The 25,697-nt window shown below is 39.2% G+C and overlaps 1 protein-coding gene across 1 annotated transcript in view; it reads left to right on the top strand.

The window, feature by feature from the left end:
* Nucleotides 1–25,697, top strand: part of LOC136039216 (NFX1-type zinc finger-containing protein 1-like) — a 134,483-nt gene that overhangs the window by 12,602 nt on the left and 96,184 nt on the right. Inside the window, exon 2 of the mRNA XM_065722747.1 lies at nt 18,571–20,685. Coding sequence (XP_065578819.1) covers nt 18,586–20,685 — 2,100 coding nt within the window. The 5' untranslated portion in view covers nt 18,571–18,585. The remainder of the gene's footprint in view (nt 1–18,570; nt 20,686–25,697) is intronic.

Below are 25,697 nucleotides of genomic sequence, written 5' to 3'. Positions count from 1 at the left end.
TGCTACTTTAGGCACTTCCAGTTAAGCTAGGACGATGAAATTCGGCAGGCTTATCAGGGACCTTACCTTAGACCTTAGATCCTCCAGAGCCAGGGGTGGCTCATAGGGCGTCTACGAAACCTCGCCAGACATCTCGGAGCTGAGCTGCAGCCATGACGTCCTCCCACTGTGGTTGAAGAGACAACTCCGCATTTCTCAGGTCTCGGTCGTACTGTCGTCGTAAGGTGTGTCTTGGTCGACCTCTTTTTCGCCTCCCCTCGGGACGCCAATCATATACTGTATTTGGGAGTCGATCCTCTGGCATACGGAGGACGTGGCCAAGGTATGTCCATCTCCTACGTTTCAGAAGGTCAGTAACTAATGGCTGACCGGTTCGCCGGCGAACTTCTATGTTGGTGACCTTTTCCTGCCACGATATGTTCAGGATTCTCCTAAGGCACATGTTTTCAAAGGCTAGGACACGTTTCTCTAGCTGGGTGTTTAGTTTCCAGCATTCACTAGCATAGAGGAGGATGGACATCACATTGCTATTCAGGAGGCGGAGCTTCAAGCCCATAGAGTATTTACTACTGCGCCAGACTGGTTTCAACTTGCTAAAAGCCGATGTCGCTTGTCCAATTTTCCTCTTGATTTCGTTGGCTATTTCACCATCGTATTCGATCCAACTCCCAAGATATTTAAATTCCTTGACCTGCTCAATAGTTTTATTTTTGCATTTTAATATGAGTGGGGAGTCAGATGTGGCCATACTCTTTGTTTTACTGACATTTACTGCAAGTCCCATTTTCTCGGCCTTTTCGTCTATGGCGTCGAGTAGCAGCTGCAGTCGTAGTTTCGCTTCTTCAAGAAGAACAACGTCATCTGCGAAGTCCAAATCGGAGATCAGTCGGCTGCTAATCTTCACTCCAATGCCTGAAGACTGCCGTAGAATATAGTCCATTACAATGACAAACAGAAACGGGGATAGGACACACCCTTGTTTGACGCCAGACATTATCTTGAAGAAACGCGTGTCCCCATTTTCTGTGCGTACACAGCATTCACTATCCTCATATAGTGCGATTATCATTTTGACTAGTATATCAGGTACTCCGTAATATTTTAAAATCTTCCATAAAGTGTCTCGGTCAATAGAATCGAACGCCTTTTCAAAATCAATGAAGAGCAGGTACAGCTTTTTGTTCCATTCTCTGGACTCTTCCACCATCAGTCTAAGAATGAAAATAAGATCAGAGCAAGACCTACCAGGCCGGAACCCATGTTGCTCTTCCCTGAGATGTGAGTCCAGGGCTGCTCTTAGGCGTTGTAGTATTACTGAGGCTAGTATTTTACTAGGCACAGACGTCAAATTGATGCCCCTCCAATTGTCACAAATTTGTGCATCGCCTTTCTTGAAGAGTTTGACCAGTATACCTCTGGTCCAATCTTTTGGGACTTTTTCGTTGTTCCAAATGGCCACTAGAAGAGCAGTCCATACGAACATGCAGGCTCGAAGGGACGCTTTCAGCATCTCTGCCGTGATCCCATCGACTCCAGGTGCACGTCCATTTTTCAGCTTTTTCACAGCTGTCGTCACTTCTACCGTGCTGGGTGGGTCAGCACTTACGTCAATTTGTAAAAATGGCGTATCCGGTACTGTTTCTGGATCATCAGGTCTGGGCCTATTTAAGACTTTCTCGAAATATGAGGCCCATCTCTCGTCAGCTTTCTGTGGATCCGAAATAATGTCTCCATTTTCATCTTTTACAAGGGATGTACGATTTGTTTTCTTTCCAACTATCTCGTTTGTTAGTCGATAAACCGTTTTTGAGTCTCCTTTCTTTGCAGCTTCTTCTGCAAAGGCTGCTTTTCTCTCAATGGCAATTCTTTTGTCTTTCCTGGCACTTCTTTTCACTGCTTTATCCTCTTCTTTGTAGCGGAGCTGTAATTGGGCTTTTTGCTCTGGGCTTGATGTATTCAGGATAAGCGTTCGGGTCTCCTTGCGTTTACTGATGTATTTCCAGGTGTCATCCGATATCCATTCTTCTTTCTTTCTTTTCTTGAAGCCAAGGTTGGCCTTCGCAACGTCATGGTACACACTCTTGACTGAGGTCCATGTATTCTCAACATCAAAGTCCTTGGTTTCGTCGAGCAGATTTAACGCTTCAAATCTGTTATGTAGAAATATGCAGAAGTTTTTGCGGATGTCAGGATCTTTCAGCTTATCGGTGTCAAATTGTTTATGTGTTGCAGTGTTAGTTTTCCGCTTCTGAGCTTTCAGTTTGATTCTTACTTCGGCTATCATCAGGATGTGATCTGTATTAACATCCGCTCCTCGAAAACCCCTCACGTCACATAGGCTACTTCTCCAACGTCTTGACATGAGGAAATGGTCGATTTGATTCTTCGTTCGGCCGTCGGGGGACACCCATGTGTACTTGTGAATCGTTTTATGGTCGAACATACTACCACCTATTATCAAACCGTTGCTTAGTGCATAATCGATTAGCAGTGTGCCATTCTCATTTATCTCTCCCATGCCATGTGGGCCCAGAACTTCAGGGCAGTACTGGCGGTCTGCACCAACTTTAGCATTTAGATCGCCAACCACGCAGAGTACATCATGCCTGGGAACGTCTTTGGTGACCGAGTGTAGCATGTTATAGAAAGCATCTTTCTCCTCTTCATCAGCTTCGTTTGTTGGAGCGTAGCATGCGATGATGGTCATTTTTGTGTGATTTGATACGAAGCGAGCTGTCATTATACGTTCGTTAACTGGGTTCCAGTTTGTCATTGCTTTGTGTGCAAGTGGCGACATCAGAAGTCCTACACCAGCGCGGTGGACGGAAGGGTGACCACTATATGTCATGACATATCCATCACTGAACTTCTCTAATCCATTTCCAGTCCACCTTATTTCACTGAGAACGAGTATATCGATGAGGTATTGTCTCATCTCTTTAAGAACTTGCTCTGTCTTGGATAACTGGTTCATCGTTCTCACGTTCCAAAAACCCATCTTTAGATTCTGTTTCGCAGTCAAAAATCGGTTCCGGGGGCATGCAGGGGTCGTTATCTGGGGAGGTGATGTATCCGAGGCTGTTGTAGACGTTTCACTTGCAGTTGTTTTTCCCCTGATGGTTGCCCCTCAAGGTCCCGGGTGTGGGTTGCAAGCCCACAGCCCAACCCTCCTCATTTGCGGACTTGGGACCGTCATGCTCCCCCGACCTCTGTGAGGCAAGGATCCTTACATGGTTGGACCACATTAAAATTGGGACCGGACCACATTAAATTAGAAATAGTGGTTTTCCCGATTTGACCATCTTGGGGGAGTTGTGGGGGGCCGGTTAATTCGGGAAGAATAGAAAAATGAAGTATTTTTCACTTAAGAACGGTTGATCAGATCTTAATGAATTTTGATCTTTGGAAGGATATCGTGTCTCAGAGCTGTTATTTTAAATCCCGACCGGACCTGGTGACATTGGGGAAGTTGGGAGGGGGAAACCTAAATCTTGGAAAACACTTAGAGTGGAGGGATCGGGATGAAACTTGGTGGGAAAAATAAGCAGAAGTCCTAAATACATGATTGACATAACCGGAACGGATCCGCTCTCTTTCGGGTAGTTGGGGGGGGTGATTGTGAAAAATTAGGAAAATGAGGTATTTTTAACTTATGAACGAGAGATCGAATCTCAATGAAATTTGACATTTAGAAGGATATCGTGTCTCAAAGCTATTAATCTAAATCCCGACCGGATCTGGTGACATTGGGGGGAGTTTGGGGGGACCTAAAATCATGGAAAACACTTAGATTGGAGGGATCGGGATGACACTTGTTGGGAAAAATGAGCAGGAGTCTTAGATACCTGATTGATATAATTGGAACGGATCCGCTCTATTGGGGGGGGGGGGGTTAATTCTGAAAAATTAGAAGAAATGACGTATTTTTAACTTATGAAGGAGTGATCGGATCTTCATGAAACTTCATATTTAGAAGGATCTTGTACCTCAGATCTCTTATTTTAAATCTCAACCGGATCCAGCGTCATTGGGGGGGGGGGGGGGGTTGGACCAGAAATCTGAGAAAATACTTAAAGCGGAGAGATCAGGATGAAACTGGATGGGAAGAATAAAAACCTGTCTAAGATACCTGATTGACATGATTGGACCGGATCTGCTCTCTGATGGAGTTGGGGGGGGGGGGGTAATTCGGAAAATTAGGTATTTGTAACTTACGAAAGGGTGACCAGATCTTAATGAAATGTGATATTTAAAAGGACCTTGTGCTTTAAAGCTCTAATTTTATATTCTGATCAGATCCTGTGGCATTGGGAGGAGTTGAAGGGGGAAACCGGAAGTCTTGGAAAACGTGGAAATTGGGGTATTTTATCTTACGAATAGGTGATTGGATCTTAATGAAACTTGATATATATAGAAGAATCTTTTGTCTCAGATGCTCCATTTCGACTCGAATTGGATTCGGGGACATAGGTGGTTGGAGGAAGGTTGCAGAAATCTTGGAAAACGCTTGGAGTGGAGGAATCATGATGAAGCATGGTGGATAGAATAAGCAAATGTCCTTGATACGTGATTGACGTAACCGTACTGGATTCGCTCTGTTTTGGGGAGTATGGGGGAGGGGTTCAGTGCTTTGGCAAATTTGGTGCTTCTGGGCGTGCTAGGACGATGAAATTTGGTAGGCGGGTCAGGGACCTGCACAAATTGACTTGATAAAGTCGTTTTCCCCAATTCGACCATCTGGGGGGCTAAAGGGAGAGGAAAAATTTGAAAAAATTAGGTATTTATAACTTGCGAGTAGGTGATCAGATCTTAATGAATATTGATATTTTTAAGGTCATCGTGAATTTGAGCTCTTATTTTAAATCCTAACCGGCATTAACCTCTGATTTTCCTTTAAAATCAATTTATTGATTCTTAGAATTTTGTTATAGCTCATACCATATGAGCTCTTGGCTCTTAGCTCTTCTTGCCTCGTCACAAGTGCCATATGAGCTTTTAGCTCCTGTTTCTTAACAAAACTGGAACAATATTATTATCGTCAGGTTGCCAGGGCCAGGGGCACTCCGCTGCTATGCAGCCTATTTACAGAAAAGTTATTTATGTTTTGATTAGTAAATCAAGGTTAGGTTACATTTTGCATGCAGCCCCTCTATACTTACCCCCACCTTCTACCCCTAATGTGCAAATATACAACCCAAGTTATACATATATATGCATATATATATAAATATATATATATATATATATATATATATATATATATATATATATATATATATATATATATATATATATATATATATATATATATACATATATACAATCTATCTCCAAGCGTCTCAGTTGTTTCAACCCCGTGCCTGTAAATTGAATCAACTTGGGTGTTTTCTGAATAATGGACCAGTACTTATTGGTCCATTAGTTGAGGGGGGGGGGGGGTTAAAGTTTATTGCTCTACATCAAGAAATGACATAAGTAGCCTATCATAGAATATTTGATAATAGTTTCAAGAATCTTAATTTATTTCCTCTTCGCAAGTGGAAGTACTAAACTTGTATCCCAATCCATTGTCTTCCAAACAACCTTATTGCAAAAATTCAAAGTTGAAACAACAATGAATTCCTTATAAGATTTTGTTAAAATCTTAGGCGTTTGAAGTAATCATAATTTAGCATTCAACAAAATTTTTCATTTCGTTGTTGTTTTGACTGTAAGGAAACCAGCTTACGTTTGGCGGGTGAATTTCATCATTCATCAGCGAAATACAAAACGAACTTCAACTTAATATAAGATAATATGAAAAAAACTTCGTTTTCTTAAAGAGTTAAAGAGGCTGCGTCCCAAAGTCGAACCTTAAAACGTACAGGAATTAGAAGAGGCAGTTCGGGGGCTGCCGCCCCCCAAACCCCCCGCTTTTAAAGACTCTTTTGTACAGGTTTTTTGTTTTTTTGCTAACCCCCCGCTCTTGGCTTCGGAAAGGCCCTCTTTTAATTAACAAAAAATTGAAATGAATGAATAATGGAATAACTTCGAAAAATGTTAAACACAAGAGGACAGGAGAACCATTGCGCCGAAACTAGTAATTAGTAACAATGAAGTCCCCCCCACAAAAAAAACCTGTACAAAAGAGTCTTTAAAAGCTGGGGGTTTGGGGGGCGGCAGCCCCCCCAACTGCCTCTTCTAATTCCTGTACGTTTTAAGGTTCGACTCACAGTTAAGGTCCCTAGGGGACCTTAACTTGTGAATTTCAGCCCGATCGGACAACGTTAAAGGGGGGCTGGGGTTGACGAGTCGAAACTTTCGGCCATATTTTCCCCATGAAGGAAAAGTTGGAGGGGGATGAAATTTTGTAGGTTTCTTATTTGGAGCTCGGGCTACGAAATGCATCCCTCCCCATCCCTCTGCGACCACTGGAACCGAAGATCGCTTAACATTGTCGTGTGTCGCCTCTTTATAGAGGCACGAGTGTGCCTCCTTGATAGTCGACCTTGAGAAACTGGAGATAGAAGTTTGAATTTGATATATAGGTATGTTAAGAATCTAAGTTGACCTATAGTAAAGCTAGTAGGCTCTATTAATTTGACTGGGCCTGGTTGTAGGATAGTTCTATGGATATTTAGTAAATTTAGACTGAAGTATTTTGATTCACTGTTGTCTTCGAATATAGTAACCATCGTTTTGACAATTATTTCCCATCCTCTACCCTCTTAATGAGGTTGGATAGTCCTAGGACTATGTAGGCTACTGGAATAGCCCTAAACTAAATACAAATATTTGCTGATTTTGTTGGTGTTAATCGTAAAATTCTAGATTAAGGGCTTTTTTTTGGAAAGCAGTTGAGTTAGGTGAAATGAAACTGTTAGAAATTGCTTAGGACAGTGACTCCGATTAGGGGAGGGTTTGGTATATTTTTTGCAGTTCATATAATTGACTTACCAATAAAGTGAACATACCACTCGATGCCTTTTTTCATTTTCTTTACGAACATAATAATCGCTTCTACCGCAAATTCAAATTTAAGAACTTTTTGACCTAACTTAACCTAAACTAACCTTATTTTAAATAATTTTGGCACTGAGAAAATGAAAAATTTTGTCGACAACGACCGATAACTCATAGTTTAATTGAAAATTCGTCATGTTTAGGAGCTCAAAAAGTGCTTAAATTTGAATCAAACAGTTAGTGGTAACGAACTGTAGTAAGGAGCGACCCGGATCAATAGTAACCGAAACTCTAAAAATGGAATTTTGATACCAATAGTTACTTAAAGAAATCGCATTTTAATGCTGATTTTAAATATATAACTTTCATCAAGATTAGTCTTACCTATCAAAAGTTACGAGCCTGAGACAATTTGCCTCATTTTAGCAAATAGGGGGAAACACCCCCTAAAAGTCATGCAATCTTGACGAAAATCACACCATCAGATTCAGCGTATCAGAGAACCTTACTGTAGAAGTATCAAGCTCCTATCTTCAAAAATGTGGAATTTCGCATTTTTTGCCAGAAGACAAATCACGGATGCGTGTTCATTTGTTTTTTTCCAGGGGTGATCGTATCGACCCAATGGTCCTAGAATGTTACGAGAGGGCTCATTCTAATGAAAATTAAAAGTTCTAGTGCCCTTTTTAAGTGACCTAAAAAATCGAAGGGCACCTAGGCCCCCTCTCACGCTCATTTTTTCCGCAAAGTCACCGGATCAAAATTCTGAGATAGCCATTTTATTCACAATAGTCGACAAGCCTAATAACTATGTCTTTGGGGACGACTTACTCCCCCGCAGTCCCCGTGGGAGGGATTGCAAGTTTCAAACTTTGACCTGTGTTTACATGTAGTAATGGTTACTGGGAAGTGAACGAACGTTTTCAGGGGGATTTTTTTGGTTTGGGAGGGAGAGTTGAGGTGGGGGGGGGGGTTACGTGGAAAGATCTTTCCATGGAAAACTTCTCATGGGGAAGAGACTTTCAATGAAGGGCGCGCAGGATTTTTTAGCATTATTTAAAAAAAAAACAATGAAAAAATAAATATGGAAAGTTTTTTTCTGCTGAAAGTGAGGAGCAGCATTAAAACTTAAAACGAGCAGAAATTATTGTGCATATGAGGGGTTTACCTCCTCGTAATACCTCTCTCTTTACGCTAAAAAAAAATAAAAGTTCTTGTTGCCTTTTTAATTAATCGAAAACTTGGAGGACAACTAGGCTTCCTCCCTCTCTCCTTTTTTCTCAAAATCTTCCGATTAAAACTATGAGAAAGCCATTTAGCCAAAAAAAAAATTATTATGTAAGTTTCGTTTTAATTATTTATGTACGGAGAGCCAAGATTTAAACATGCATTAATTAAAAAAGTCCAAAAATTAAACAAAAAAACAAGTTTTTTTTTAAATGAAAGTAAGGAGCGGCATTAAAACTTAAAACGAACAGATATTAATCTGTATATAAAAGGGGCTTTTCCTCCTCAACGCCCCGCTCTTTACGCTTAAAGTTTTTTTTACTGTTTTAAGAAGTAGAGTTAAGAGAAAGAGTCAAACTTTAGTGTAAAGAGCAGGGCGTTGAGGAGGAAAAGCCCCTTTCATATACGGAGTAATTTCTGTTCGTTTTAAGTTTTAATGTCGCTCCTTACTTTCATTTAAAAAAACATGTTTTTTTTTAATTTAATTCGTGGTAGAAGCGATTGTTGTATTCGTATAGAACATAAAAAGGCATCGAGTGGTATGTTCACTTTATTGGTAAAGTCAGTTATGTGAACTGCGAAAATTTTACCGAGGGTTTGCCCTACTGATCTTTGAGAAATGGCTTTAGCGAATTTCGGTATTCTCATTAGAAAAGTGTCATATTTTGGTATTTACATGAAAAAAAATAAATAAATGGTAGGCCTGGGCTATAAGTCTAGAAATGTGGCTATTGAAAAGGAAACGTGATATGAAAACAATTGTCACTTCATGATATCCAGAAAAATTGCAGTTAATGCATTTCAAAGGTACTTCTACTGAACTTCACCCCTGATCCCGCTAAATGCGCAAACTTGCAGTCTAAGCTATATATTTTCCATGTATTCTGCCATGCGTCTCTCTTGTTTCAACTTGTGTAAATTGAATAAAAGCTGAAGAAATCTAGAAATGGAAGATAAGGTAGGAAATGTATTATTTTGCCTTGAAGTTCGTACATTGGGGGGGGGATTCTAGTATAGAGGAAGCGCCTTCAAAATGTGTTGACTACAATTTTCCTGCATATTATGAAGTGAAAATTGTTTTATTAACATGTTTCCTCCTCAAGAGCCCTAACACTAGGCTTATACCCCTGTTGTAACAAAGGTGACATGACACATCACAAGGTGATAAACCACGAAAAGATAAATTATTTAGGACAAGTCGTCGTTTTTTTTTGGGGGGGGGGAAGGGGGCAGTTGCCGACCAATAATATGGAGAAAAGATTATCATGTATCCCATGCCCCTTGACGATACAGATACGGACCCCCTCTTGCCCTCCAATAAAATGCTGAAGATTTGCCCTCTGTTTAGGGCTATATCTGAGGCTGTCAGGGAGAGTGGAGATTGTGAGAAAAGAAACCGTGACTGAGCATTATCATGAAAGAGCATAAAATCAGGAATCTATCAGTAGGCTACTATTCTTATTGCACATCCAGCGTATGGCTAATATGGGGTAAGTTACATTTGTGATGCAAATGAATGTCATGTTTAGATTCAGGATGCTATTCTGGGTATATATTTGCACATTAGGGGTTAGGGGTATATGCTCTGTAAATGCATAGATTTTCAGAAATCCATGAATTTCTTAGAAAACTGCAAGAACAAGAAAAGAAATGAAGATAAAGGTTGTCCCCTTGAAAAATGTGTTAACTATGATTATTCTGTATGTTATGGGGTAAGAATTGTTTTCTTAGCATGTTTTCTTATGTCTAGCTGGGCTCCAAGGCTTATAGTACTGGTTGGCTGGTTGGCTAATTTGAAGATTCGTATATATATGCACTGTCAAATTAGCCATCTGGTGGTATCCCATTTTTATTTGCTTAGCATGTTTCCTTCAAATGTGGGCAACCACTAGACTATATCGGTCCTTTTACAAAAATAAAAATTTAATTGCTTTAGTGTTTTTCTTTTATTTTTTAGAGAGATACAGGGTTTATAAATAAAAGTCTTTACGCTTTCGCTTGCTTAGAGTAACCTCTTAAACACAGAAATAAAAGATCTTCTTTTAGTATTTTTTATATATTCTCTTCTAGGTCTATATCTGGGACCATCAGGGGGAGTTGGGCGCATTGTCAAAAACGCATATGCGATATTTGAAGAGCGTAAAATAAGGAATTTCATTGTATTATTTTATTTTATTAAGAGTTTTACTTCTGTGGAGCCTCTAATCTAGGATGTTACCAGAGCATAAAATAAGGAATTCATCCATCCTTTTTTTTTTCATCCACCATTCATCCTTTTTTTCTAGCAGTTCCATCCCTCTTAAATTTGTACAAACGTTCCTAGATTGAAAAGATCACAAGGGTTCTAATTTATTTTGTTAGAGGAAAGGGCTTGGGTGCCAGAGTAACCCTGAAACACTGTTTTGGGGGCTGACATCCCGTTGGATGGGCCTTCAGGATCATAATTATTGACTTTGAATCGGGCTAAATGCAAGTCGACTATCTTTGACATCAATTATGAGAATTTATTTAGGGGATAATATGCACTGTCCTTCTAATTTTGACATTTTTTGTAGATTGAAAAATTGTTTCTTGATATTTTAGCCTGTCTCCTAAAATGTTTTTTGGTTGGTGAAGGGACTTCTGAACTGCCCCTATTCCCTCTTTCTGTGTCAAAGAATAAGCACGTATAACAAACACTGCATTGTATTTACAAACAGTTACCCTCAACGAAAATGGAGGTTTCACTAAAATTCAGAAAAATTGCCTAAAGCTTATGATGATATTATTGCGCCTTCTGAAATACAGTTTGACTTCTATTTTTTTTTCTTTTTTTTTCAGCTTTAAGTAATGATAATATTGCAAAATAACGTGAAAAAATAACATTTGTGCTTAGTCAAATGGTTACTAATATTATAAACTGTAATTTAGTTATGCTCTACCAATTGTCTTTCTAAAAAAAAAAAAATCTCAAAATATGAAAAACCAATAGATATTAACACAGAATCTGTCACAAATAGACCTTTGAGATCAGTAGCCAAAAAAGCAAGATTAGCAATAAAAACGTGTTTTTAATAATTCTCTTTCATTTCAATGAATTTCCTCGTATTATCTCAATTTATTAATCAATCCTGGTTGAACTTCGCTGAAGTGAGGATGCTGGGACAGTTTACAAAAAATAATTCATTTAGTTATATGGGTTACATCTTGTTATAAGTTTTTCCGGTTTATATTTATGTTTTGCTGAGGACAGCCCTTGGACATAGGGCCGAAATATTCATTCTGATTATATTTCCACTGTCTTGTGAATAGAATTCCCTATTATTCGTCTTGTTTTTGATGTCTGTGATGGAAAGGCAGTGTGGTCTTCGTCGCTATTTAGACTTTAGCATCTTTTTGATTCCAAGACGTCACCACAGGTTTGTTAGAATCACGCTGGGAAAAAATTACGTCTATTTTTTACTAATGAAAATGTTCGTAAAAAAATTAAAAGTTCTTGTTGCCTTGGAAAAAAAGAAGTTTTCCCTAAAGGCCTGACCTGTTCAGATTGATTTTGTGGCCAGTCATACTCGCTTTATGGTTCAGCGTAGAGAGTAATGTCAGTTTCCTCCAACTGGTGCGATCAGCATCTAACACTGGTGCGTCGTTTACATCGATCTTTGCCAGCTTCAAGTATTTTGAAAGACTATCGGACCATTGGTGTTTCGGACTTCTGCGGGGTCGTTTCCAGCCATCTTCTGCGGGGCTGAAGTCCAGCACGATTTTCGCAGGTAGGTGAGGTAGTATCCTGAGGAGAAGACCGCACCATCGTAGAGTGCGCTCCAGAATTTGGATGGAAAACTGTCTGCTGCGTTGTGTCTAGTAATTTTTCGTTGCTGACGAAATCGAACCATCTCAAGCCTACTATGCTCCTGAGGCTTTTAGTCTGGAACACATCTATGGTCTTGAGAGCTGTGACAGTGGTTGGTCAGGTTTCTGTTCCATAAAGAATTACAGACCCAACCAGGGCGTTGGAAATTCGCAGCTTTGTGTTTCGACTAATACTCTTTTTCCGCCAAAGGTGGTGATTTAACTTCCCCATTGCAGCAGATGCCTTGGCTGTTCTTGCTTGTTGTTCTGGGAGAAGGGAGCCGTCGGCAGCAATGACAGAGCCCAAGTACGTGAACTACTGGGCCACGTTGACAGTAGTTTTTTGTTCCAGGGCCACAGGAGGATTGGCGACGCTAGAGGGTCAACGACCGTAATCTTAGTTTTGTTCCAGTTGATCTGTAGTCCTACTTTCGCAGCTTCTTCTTGTATGATGTGAAGTGCTTCCGCCAGTTGGTCCATGGATTCCACTATGACCGCCAGTTTGTCGGTAAATTGAGCATCCGAGAGGATGCGATCGCCAAATTTTAGTCCAAATCCAAGCCTTGAGGTCGTCTTTGCCATGATATGGTCTATGATGATGTTGAACAGTTCGGGTGCAACGGCACAACCTTGCCGAACCACTGTATAAATTTGGAAGAGCAGGCTTCGTCGGCTGTTTCCTTGGACGCAGTTTTCTGTTTCGTGATGGAGTGTTTCGAACAGTGCGGTATTTATCTGACAGGCCAATGGACTTCGAGATGATACAAAGGGATCCTGGTCGACTGAATCGAAAGTAGCTTGGAAATTGAGAAAGGCGATGAATGATTTCTGTCGAAATTCTCTGGTTTTTTCGACTACTTGACAGAGTCTGAATATTTGCTGTATGGTTGATCGCTCTGACATAAAACTGGCTTGTTCTGACCTTCGAATTCGGTGGATAATGTTTCGACAACGATCCAGAAGCACGATTGAGAGAGTTTGCTAGGTACTGAGAGAAGGGTTATTCCTCGGTAATTTGCACAGTCATTTCGCCTGCCTTTCCTCTTCCATAAGGGGATGATGACTCCTTTTCGCCAGTCTTCCGGAATGACCTCCGTTTCACAAACAACAGAAAAGACTGTCTGCAGAAGGAGCTAGGCTGAGTCCGCATATTTCAGCAACTTTGAACTTATGCCACATACACCAGAGGTTTTACTGTTCTTCAGTCTATTTACCGCGCTTCTTATTTCTGAGATGTTGAATGGATCAGTTGGAAGATCTCCTATTTCCATGGCTGGGCTGGGAGATTAAAGGAGTATTTCGTCGGGTACTACAAGTGAGTAGTTCTATTTAGGTGCAAGGAGAAATGTTCCCTCGAGCGATCGAGGCAGGAGTTTTCATCCGAAAGAAGAGTCCCGTCTTTGTAGACGACGGGTTCCACTGTAGGAGCCGTTGCCATCAGTGAGATCTCAAAACAGACTGCCTATGTATCTCTTCCTTGCCGCTTTCTCGATTTCGTCAGCTTTGTTTTCGACGACGGTCACGGTGAATTAGCTTGTTGCGGATGCCATTTAGCCTCCTGTAGGACACATGTCACCATGTAGTCTAGCCTTCCGCCTCAATTCTATGACATGCAAAGTTTCTTCTGAAAAAAAACCTTTCTTAGGGCGCCTTTTTTTTTGCCCAGGACTAGTTGCGCGGCTTCATGCGTTTGAGTCTTGAAGTACTTCCAGGCATGTTTGCTGTTCGTGAGAGTGTGAAGTAGCTCGAATCGGTTCGATACCTCGATGGCATACTTTCGCTTGGCGTGCAACTTCTTCTGTTTCAAGACATCGATAACTTGTCGGCCTAGTTTCTGACCACTGGACTTTCAGGCGAAGCTGAACTTCAGCATAGAGAAGTTTTTGGTCAGCATTTCCAAGCTCGGCTAATCTGTACGTTTAGCAATTCCTCAGCGACGACCTCCAGTGCTTCGAGATAATAACATGACGGATGATTTGTTTCGTGCAACCGTCATTGCTGTACCATGTATATTGGTGTATGGTTTTGCGCTGGAAGTACGTGTTTGTAACAACAAGGTCGTGAGATCTTCAGAACTCAAGCAGGCAGACCATTGTCATTAAAGGGATCGGGCGTTACGCGTCCTACTGTGCCTCTCCATATGCCTTTGTCGTCTCTTACTTTTGCGTTGAAGTCCCCAAGCAGGACGCAGATATCGCGGGGGGATACACTTGCGAGTGTTCTGGAGAGCTCGGCATAAAATTCTGTTTTGACGTCATCATCCAAATCGTTCGTCGGAGAATAACACACTAGAACCGTCATTTTGCCATGTTTGGGCTGGAAACGTGCTTTCATTAGTCTGCCTGAAATCGCTTCGTGGAACAACAGGTACTTTCTTGCTTGACTGTTGAGCACAAGGCCGACACCGTTCTTTCTTGTGCAACCACCAGACCAGAACAAATAGTGGTTATCGCCTATTCGTTCTTCAACACTGTGGATCAGGCAGGTTTCGGTCAGCCCTGCAATAGCTACCCTATTCTTGTGTAGTTCTCTTGATAAAAGGCTGCAGCTGCGTTCGAGATTAAAACATTCCAGGTGGCTATTCTTAGTCCCCTTTGGTCAATAAGGTGAAATCCGTCGGTCTTCCTGACGCCGTCAGCATGTCCGTTGACGTTCTGTGGTCGTGATCTTAAAATAGAGTCCATATCCGAGGATGATTTATCGCTTCGCGTAGTAATTGTTTTCAGGTAGAGGGTCGCTAGCCCATCCGACCCTAGGCCTGAGGTTTACTAACTATGGGGATGGGCTCCACCCACCCAATGAGGTTCGGGCCGCCCTACACGGCACAATTCGTTTTAACGGAGGTGGTGAGTCCTCCTATTCAGAAGAACGTGGCTACTTACTGGTCACCAATTCGAAGAGCCGAACGAGTGTTATACCCCGCCAATCGGGTCGGATCGGGAAGGTCTAGGTTCTTCATTTGTCCTCAAGGCATTATAATTACTCTATTCACTTGTTCTACTTTTTCTAGGTATTATGAAACTACTTAAAACGCCTTTTGCAAATGGACTAATTACACTTGGTATTTTATACTTAGCTGTGATTCCTTTTGTTATTTCGTATACGTCATAGATATTAAACGATTTACTCTTGAGAGGGAGGGAATCATAATTTATTCTCTTGAAATGTATTCATATATATGACGTCATTCATATGATTTTTTAGGCACTTGGTATTAACCAAGTGACATATAGCAATCGCAAATTCTGTCGGTCTGTCTGTCTGTCGGTCCCGGTTTTGCTACTTTAGGCACTTCCAGTTAAGCTAGGACGATGAAATTTGGCAGGCGTATCAGGGACCAGACCAGATAAATTAGGAATAGTTGTTTTCCCGATTTGACCATCTGGGAGGGGGGGGAGGGGGGGGGGTCCGTTAATTTGGAAAAATGGAAGTATTTTTAACTTAGGAACGGTTGATCAGATCTTGATGAAATTTCATTTTTGGAAGGACGTCGTGTTTCAGAGCTGTTATTTAAAATCCCAACCGGATCTGGTGACATTGGGGGGGGGGAGTTGGGAGGGGGGAACCTAAAATCTTGGAAAACCCTTAGAGTGGATGTATCGGGATGAAACTTGGTGGGAAAAATAAGGACAAGTCCTAGATACATGATTACCATAACTGGAACGGATCCGCTCTCTTTGGGGTAGTTGGGGTGGGGGAAAGGATTAGTTTTGAAAAATTAGAAAATGAGGTATTTTTAACTTACTCACGGGTGATCGGATCTCAATGAAATTTCATATTTAGAAGGATATCGTGTCTCAAAGCTGTTGTTCTAAATCCCGGCCGAATCTGGTGACATTGGGGGGGGGAGTTTGGGGTGGGGGAACCTAAATCATGGAAAACGCTTAGATTGGAGGGATCGGGATGAAACTTGGTGGGAAAAATAAGCAGAAGTCTTATATACGTGATTGACATAATTGGAACGGATCCGCTTTATTGGGGGGGGGGTTAATTCTGAAAAATTAGAAAAAATGACGTATTTTTAACTTACGAAGGAGTGATCGGATCTTCATGGAACTTCATATTTAGAAGGGCCTCGTAACTCAGATCTCTTATTTTAAATCTCAACAGGATCCAGCGTCATTGGGGGGGGGGGGGTAGTTCGGGGACCGGAAATCTTAAAAAATACTTAAAGCGGAGAGATCAGGATGGAACTGGATGGAAAGAATAAAAACCTGTCTAAGATACATGACTGACATAACCGGACTAGACCTGCTCTCTTTTTTGGAATTCGGGGGGGGGGGGGGGGTAATTTTGAAAATTCAGGTATTTGTAACTTACGAAAGGATGACCAGATCTTAATAAAATTTGATAATTAGAAGGATCTTGTGCTTTAAAGCTCTAATTTTAAATTCCGACTAGATCTTATGACAGTGGGAGAAGTTTGAGGGAGAAACCAGAAATTTTGGAAAACATGAAAACTGTGGTATCTTTATCTTACGAATAGGTGATTGGATCTTAATGAAATTTGATATTTAGAAGGAATCCATGTCTCAGAGCTCTTATTTCAAATCCCGACCAGATCTTTTGACATTGGGGGGAGTTGTCGGGGGAAATCTTGGAAAACACTTGGAGTGGCTTGGTGGATATAATAAACAAATGTCGTTGATACGTGATTGACGTAACCATACTGGATTCGGTCTTTTTGGGGGAGTTGGGGGGAGGGGTTCAGTGATTTGACGAGTTTGGTGCTTTTGGACGTGCTAGGACGATGAAAATCGGTAGGCGTGTCGGGGAGCTGCACAAATTGACTTGATAAAGTTTTCCCAGATTCGACCATCTGGGGGGCTAAAGGGAGAGGAATAATTAAAAAAAATTAGGTATTTATAACTTACGATTGGGTAATCGGATCTCAATGGATTTTGATATTTAGAAAGACATCGTGACTCAGAGCTCTTATTTTATATCTTGACCGGCATTAAGCCTCTGATTTTCCTTTTAAATCAATCTATTGTATCTTTGAATTTTGTTAGAAATCATACCATGTGAGCTTTAGGCTCTTAGCTCTTCTTGCCTCGTCACAAGTGCCATATGAGCTCTTAGCTCTTGTTCTGCAAATGACACACTGCAAATGATACACCCACTACTGAGGCAAATATGACGTGTTTTTCAAATGTATTCGCAAATATGACGTTATTTGCATAAATTCTTCCCACAAAATTGAGACTTTGAACGAATTTTGTCAAACTTCTGACCTACATAAATATTTTTTACATGCCAGAAAGTTGTTTTTCATTTTAAACCTTGACTTAGTTTTCCATGGGCTCAGAAAGATGGTAGTCATCTTTGCTTCAGTAGACATCAAAAGTTGATCCTGTATTTAGTCCAGTTTCTGAATGATTATATCCCTAACAGAATGCAAAACAAGTATTTCCTGATGATCTTCTGTTTACCAAAAAAAACTTCCCTGATTCTGAGTATGAAGAGTATACCAATGGAAAAAAATTCTGGAATTTTTTTTTGAGGGCACGGCGAGAAAACAAGTAATCAAAAGGAGTAAACAGCTTCATAATTAACTAAAAGAAACTTTCGTGAAAAAAGAAGTTTTTGAAATAAAAGCAAAGAGCTAAAACCCTATACGAGAAGAAAAAAGTCTTCTAATAATTCAAAATTATAACTAACAGAAATAATTGTCAATAAATCAATCAAACCTAAAAAGAATATACATTAGAATGAGAAATTACATCAATCATAAAGACAGCATATACGGTCATAGAGGGAAAAATGAATTCTAAAACGAACAGAAATTAAAATGAATAATCCAGTCTAACGTGACGGAATTTAGCACAAACTGGAGTAGGGATACAACCCCCTAAACCTTCTAAAGGCCTTAATGTCATTTTTGTTCAACTGAAAACGATTTGTATTTTGATCAGGGTATTTTATTTGTCACAACATTAACAACACAACAACAAGAGTAGTATCACACATCTAATCAAGTTTTAAAAATGAGAGTGGTGCTACATCCCTCAAAAACCCACTAAATGGCTTGAGTATGATTTAAGTTTTATTGAAAACAATATTAATTCTGAAGATTGTAGTTCTATTTATTAGATATTGGAAAAAATATCATAATAATCAAGATTGCTGGAAAGAATTATTGAAGCTAGACTAATTGTTAAATATGTAATGATATTCATTCCGATGAATACTGTTGATTTCTCACAGTTATAAGTTTCTAATCCTAATGAAAAATGTGTATTTTTTTTAAAGATTTTATTTATAACAGATATCGTTCTTTTATTCAAAGTCAACCTTTCATCCACCTCTAAATTTAAACTCCTTCCTTAAAAAAAAATTCTTTAGGCTACATAGGTTGACAATAGTCATTTATTTTTGTCAATTAGTCACTTAATTCTGTTAAATAATTAGTTCTGTCATTTAATTTAAATAATAAAATTCTGTCATTTAAAAAATTCATTTAAGTCAGTTAATTCTTGGAAAGTAAAACTGCCTCATGATTCTGTCTTTTGCTTCAGTATCAATTAAGATTTAGTTAATAAGCAGTTAAGACAAATTCTTATGTCTTTTTAGGACGACTATTTCTGAATGAAACGTGGAGCACGGAGCAGAGGCTCCAACTTTTCAGGCAGAGGAATAGGGCGAGGCCATGGCGGTACAGGAAGGAGCAGACAAAATGTGATGCTAAACAGGGGTTCGTCCTTGCCTTCAAGAGGAGTAGGACGTGGTGCCCTACCAGCCTTCAACAGGCGTCGTCAGTTCCCAAAAGCACCAATTCAAGACCTAGAAATAAACCCTAATAGAAGATTCACTTATGAAGAAATGAAAATTCTTGAAAATCTCGGTGCATCTGAAATATTACAGGCCTTGACTAGCAAAAGAAAAGACTTTGCAAGTATAATTGAAAGAGAAATGAACTTTGACCGTTACAGTCAAGCTATGAAACTGTTAGGTATAGTGTGTGACTCAGAAGTGCCTGATCTGCACGAGCATTTGTTTATTGAGCTTTTAATGATGGTAAAGCATTCTGGCTTACTGAGATTGTTTAATGGTTTCATAACGCAAGCAGTTGCAGCCAAAAAGATAGAAAACGACAAGCTTGTCCAGCTTCACATAGATCTTGTGAAGTTTTCACAAAAATTTTTGGATAAAACTCCTACATCTGCTTGTGAATCGATTCCCGAATGTTTTTTTGAAATGGTGATCCAACTGAAAATGATTCTACAAGTTAATCATTACAACATCCCAGAAAGTGTTTACGAAGAGGTACGAGAACTTAATACGCATGTCGAAACTGTTAGAAAATGCTTTGTTGGTTCCAATGACTTAGAAGCTGAGAAGAAACTTCGCAAACTTGCAAGAGCAGAAGAATGGTCCTTCATGCAACCACCAGATGACTTTAGGAGCCTTAGCGTGGTCCCAACCAGGGATGATCTTTTATCTCCTCAGAAGCCTTTTCTTCGGCCTGCGATTGTTAATAGCAGTTATCGAAGTGTCGACGATTATCTTGACACTCATTTCAGACTGCTTCGAGAAGACTTTATTGCTCCTTTGAGGTCTGGAATACAACAATACAAAAAGTTTAAAACTGAAAACAAACATCGTCGCGGCCGTATTGATGATCTTCGCTTGTATTTCAACGTGAAATTTGTTGAGTATGACATTCTACAAGGTACTCATCTTATTCATATTAGTACTGAGCGACTGAAGAACGTGGTATGGGAAAATTCAAAGCGACTAATGCATGGTTCATTACTCTGCCTGTCAAAGGATGACTTTTGTAGCTTTATTTTAGCCACTGTTGTAAAACGTGATCCTCAGTTATTGGAGAAAGAAGGAACAATTCATGTAAGAGTAGAAGATCTGAAGGATTTTAAGAAATACAATTCTGAAACCTTTGTAATGGCAGAGTCCTGTGTTTACTTTGAAGTTTACCGGAACGTTTTACGAGTTCTGCAGCAGTTTAAAGCAGAAACATTACCTATGGAAGAGATTGTACTGGGAAAAGAAGCTCAGGGAAAGCTACCTCTTTATTTGGATAATCTAAAAGAAGAAGCAAAAGAAGTGAGTTATAATCTAAGTATGCTTTCAACGTCAGATGATGCACTTTTGAGAAATATAGATATTTTGAGACTAGAGGAAGTCCTAAGCCCAGAAAAGCTAGGTTTTGATAGAAGCCAGATGCAAGCTTTGAAGGTTGCCCTAACTCAGAGACTTGCAATTATTCAAGGTCCCCCAGGAACTGGAAAGACATTTATTGGGTTGAAAGTGGTTCAAGCTTTGCTTTCAAATAAGCAAATCTTGAGTGTTAACAAGGATTCAGAAGAAGTACAAAATCCTATTTTGATTGTTTGCTACACAAACCATGCTCTGGACCAGTTTGTTGAAGGAATACTGCAGTTCACAAAAAAAGCAGTACGTATCGGAAGTAGATCAAAATCAGAAATAGTGAATGATCATTCACTGTATTCACTTCGAACTAAATCCAGAGAAAATAGGGTATACGTCTGCAACGATGCGTATCATCGGGAAAAAAGAAGCGAGCTTAAGGCTGTTGTAGAGCAAGTACTAGTAAAAGATCATCTGATTCATCTAGTTCGACGGAAAGTTATTCTTCATGAAAGATACTTATCAATAGCTGGCTGCCTGAGTGATGAATTTTTGGCAATTTTTGAACAGCAATCAAAGGTAAGATAAACTTTAGCTTAGCATGATTCCCGAGGAAGCATTCAGTCATTAACCCCCTCCCCCATGTAGAAATTTTTGTTTTCCCCTGGTAGAACTTTGTGAATTTAAAATAAGATATCTACTGGCACTTTTTCAGGGAGATCAGAGGCCTAAAGTGACCGGGGGGGGGGTGTAATGAATGAGGGGGAGGGGAAAAATGTAACACATGTGAAACTCTAGGCAATAATTTTTCGATTATTCTTGAGTGATCATCTAGGCTGATTCTCAGGGACATAAATCCCTGAGCGTATGTCTGTAGTCGTTATGAAGATTTTGTCATCAAATTAAATGGATTTTGTTTTATATACTGGTTTAGCTTTCAGTCGGATTCATTTGCTTAAATTTTGTCAGTAAAATTACGTTGAATAAAACAACTGAAATCAGGAGATCCTGTAAATTCAATATTTGACTTAGTACTAAAATTATTTGCTTTAACCCTTTTCTTTTAATTTTTGATTCTTAAATTCGCGGCCCCATTTATCTGATGCCATTATTGTTTTACCTCATTCAATCACAAAATTGCAGATATCTGTTAAACCTTCCTTTGAAAGAGTCGACAGAGAAACTTTTAGGGATAACCTCCGCAAGAACATCGCTTCAAATCGGATAAAGCCGTTTTTCAAGTGCTCAGTCCTTGGCTTGTTAACCTTAAGAAAAAGCGGAGCAAAATCGAGTTCTCAACCAGTTCGTGGTAACAAACTGTAAGTAAGGAGCGACCCGGCTTAATAGTAACCAAAACTCTGAAAAACGAGATTTCCATACCTATAGATACATCAAAAGAACCAGATTTTAATGCTGATTTCATCGTGTTTAGTCATACCCATCAAAAATTATGAACCTGGGAATATTTTCCTTATTATTGAAAAAAGGGGAAACACCTCCTAAAAGCTATAGAATTTTAATGAAAATCAAACCATCAGATTCAACGTATCAGAGATCCTACATTAGAGATTTTAAGCTCCTATCTGCAAAAAATTGTCTTTTGTATGTTTTTTTCTTCCCAGGGGTGATTGTATCGACCCAGTGTTCCTAAAATATTGCAAGAGGGCTCATTCGAATGGAAATTAAAAGTCCTAGTACCTTTTTAAGTAACCGAAAAATTGGAGGGTAACTAGGACCCCTCCACGCTAATTTTTCCCAAAGTCGATCAAAATTTTCAGATTGTCATTTTGTTCAGCATAGTCGAAAAATCGAATAACTATGTCTTTGAGAATGACTCACAGTCCCCGGGGGAAGGGCTGCAAGTCGTGAACTTTGTCCATTGTTTACAGTATTGGTTAATAGGAAATAAACCGACGTTTTCAGGGGTGATTTTTCTTGTCGGGGGTAGCGGGAGAAAGTCATGTGTGTTGATCTATCCATGGAGGAATTCTTCATGGGGGAAGGGAATTTTCCATGAAGGGTGCGCCGGATCTCCCAGCAGTATTTAAAAAATGATCAAAAATTAATTAAAAAAATAAGTTTTTTCAACTGAAACTAAGGAGTACCATTCAAACAAAACGAATAGAAACTGTTACGTATATGAGGGGGTTCTCCCCCTGGTGAATACCTCACTCTTTACACGGAAGTTGTTTTTAGTACTTTCATAAGAGCTTTTGATTCTAATTAAACCCTTAGTGATTCAGGGGTCATTCTTAAAGAATTGGAACAAATTCCAACTTTACCGTAAAGAGCGTCTAAGTATGTCCGAGTGATTTTTTAGAATAACTGCGTGTTTTCGTATACTGTTCCAAAAAAATATACAACGCTAATTTCTATTTAGTCCATTACCGTCAACATCTAATGGCATTACGTAAGGAGTGGGGGTGAATCTAAGCCCCAGCTGAGATAGCTAATATTTTTCTTGCTTGTTCCCTATATACGGTTTACTAGTGTTAAAAGATTTTGCTGAATTCTCAAGAAGAAACTATGAAAAATCCCCTCTTTTCTCTTATGTTGTGCAAACTGGCCCCTCGTTCTATTTAGATTCACGTGTACGTGTCTGTAATCTATATATATAAAAATAAGTTGTTTGTCTGTTGACTGACGTCATGTATGTGTGTCGACTGACGTCATTATAAGGATTGAGCTGTATGTCATCATGAAGTTGTTTGTCAACTGACGTCATGTTTGTCGACTGACGAAATTACAGACCGGGACACAAATGACGCCCGGGACACTCAAAGAGAAATTACAGACTGGGACACCGGGACACAAATAACGACCGAGACACAGGGAATATAAATGACGACCGGGACACAGGGACACAACTACAATGGGGACGCCGGGGGCACAGGGGGGATATATAAATGACGACCAGGACACAGGGAATGTTCGATTAGCAATTACCATCAACAAAGCTCAAGGGCAATCATTATAATAATGAGGTATAGATCTGAATACGGATTGTTTTTCCCATGGACAATTATATGTTGCATTTTCAAGAGTCGGTAAACCTGACTATCTATTTATATGCATAGACAATGGGACAGCCAAGAAGGTTGTATATTCGCAAGTTTTGCGTAGTTAAAAACATGTATATATCATCTATATTCACAGGTGGGACACAGGGACACAACTACAATGGCGCGTAACTAATATGGCGCGAAAAAAGCTAAAAAAAGAAAAAACCTAAAAAGAAAGAACTTAAAAAAAAGGAAAAAATAAAAAGGTAAAAAACTAAAAAGAAAAAAAAACACCGGCACACAAATGACGACCGGGACACAGGGAATATAAATGACGACCGGGACAAAGGGACAACTACAACGGGGATGCCGTGGGGGGGCACAGGGGGATATGTAAATGACGACGGGGACACAGGGAATGTTCGATTAGCAATCACCATCAATAAAGCTCAAGGGCAATCTTAAAAAATTATGAGTTATAGATCCGAATACGGATTGTTTTTCCCATGGACAATTATATATTTCATGCTCAAGAGTCGGTAAACCTGACAATCTATTTATATGCACAGAAAATGGGACAGCGAAGAATGTTCTATATTCGCAAGTTTTACGTAGTTAAAAACATATATATATCTATCTATATTCACAGGTGGGACACAGGGACACAACTACAATGGCGCGTAACTAATATGGCGCGTAACGACTTACGTGCGGGGGGGGGCTTGGGGTGGGGGCGAAGCGCCCCCACCAACTAGGTGTTGGGGTGCCCACCCCAACAGCTAGTTAGTCATAAAATAGCTTTGGGTCCTTAAGCATCACCAACCGACAATTTTTGCACAGCTTTTGTGTATAGGGAGTGAGGTCGGGTATTTGGTGTTTTCAGTCAAAACTGTGTAAAGTCTAAACTATCTGTTGTTTCAAATTGAAGATAATTTTTCTTCAACATTGTGGCGTAGGCTCCTCATTTTCCCATATTGAAGGTTCTCAGTGGCTGTCTGATTTTGGAAATGTTTGATACTTGAATGTTCATATATAGGTTTAAAAAGAAATATTCATGATATGAATTTAAAATGAGACGCATCATAGTTTGTAATGTCAGTTTTCCAGGCCTTTTTTTTTTTTTACAATTTTCTATGGTATTTCTTTTGTTTGTTTCGGAACAAGAAATTTCAGAACATTTTCATCTGTTTTGCCATGTTTAATTTAGAAAATAGATAAGCAACATTGATCCGTTAAATTTGACAACGCTGTTGGTCCGTAAAAACTCAAGCTAACAATCTGCTGATTCCTAAATCTGTTGACAGCTGTTGATTCCAAATCTGTTAAGAATCTGTTGACAGCTGTATCTTCAAAGGAAAGCTAAATTGTTTTCAAAACTATTTGGCCACATATGTTTTAGCTTATTTTTGGCTGATTTTTCGGCGACGTTTCTAATATCTATTTTGGCGCCAGTTACAAAAAAAGTCTACAATAGAAACTTCAGACATACAAGATTTTGACAAAATCTTTCAAGGATCTTGTCATGAAAAAATACTTATAGGTGTTCCAGAAAGGACAAAAGAATATTATGCTTTAGATATTGATAAACTGTAAGCAAAATCATTACAAGCAATAAGCAAAAATCTCTAAGCTTTTTTAAAGCCAAACTTTTCGTCAATAATTAACATTAAATCATCTTAATAAAAAAATATATGTACAAGCGTTTCTTATGTAATCATATAAATAGTTTAAAATAAAAAAATGAGCACTATATCATGTTTGTCATGATAAGAGTTCGGTTTTTTTTTTCCCAGAGGATCCCCCTCTAGATCTTGAAGAATACATATTTTAATTTTTTTGTATTGAAGCATTTTTTTATTTTAATGTGAATTATTTTTTATTAAGATTGCCCCACCCTGGATTTTGAAAAATCTATTTTATCCATTCCCTAAATTGCACGTAAAAATAATCCTCGTTTCTTCAACAATGAAGGTTCGCTGTACAACGTGCCTAGTGCAAGATTCGCCAATGGTCTGAATTAGCCTTCACATCCTCACAGCAATCTTTACAACTGATTACATAAAAAAACGAACAGAAGTAAAGTAAGGAGCGACATTAAAACTTAAAACGAACAGAAATTACTCCGTATATGACATGGGTTGTCCCCTCCGCAATCCCTCGCTCTTTACGCTAAAGCTTTTAATTGTTTTAAAAAGCAGAATTGTGGCAAAGAGTCAAACTTTAGCTTAAAGAGCGAGGGATTGCGGAGGGGACAACCCATGTCATATACGGAGTAATTTCTGTTCGTTCTAAGTTTTAATGTCGCTCCTTACTTTCAGTTAAAAAAACTAGTTTTTTTATGTAATTTCTGAACGTTTTTGAATTAAAGCATGTTTGATTTTGGCTCTCCACACATTAATTATTAAAATGAAATTTGCATATTAATTTCTTTTTTGGCTAAATGGCTTTCTCTTAGTTTTGATCAGACGATTTTGAGAAATAAGGGATGGGGAAGGAGACCTAGTTGCCATGCAATTTTTCGGTTACATAAAAAGGCAACTATAAATTTTAATTTTTAACGAATTTTTTAATTAGTAAAAAATATACGTA

This window comes from Artemia franciscana, chromosome 19 (assembly GCF_032884065.1).
Source record: "Artemia franciscana chromosome 19, ASM3288406v1, whole genome shotgun sequence".
NCBI lineage: Eukaryota > Metazoa > Arthropoda > Branchiopoda > Anostraca > Artemiidae > Artemia > Artemia franciscana.
Note: the sequence above shows the minus strand (reverse complement) of the source record. Positions and strands in the feature narration are given on the sequence as shown.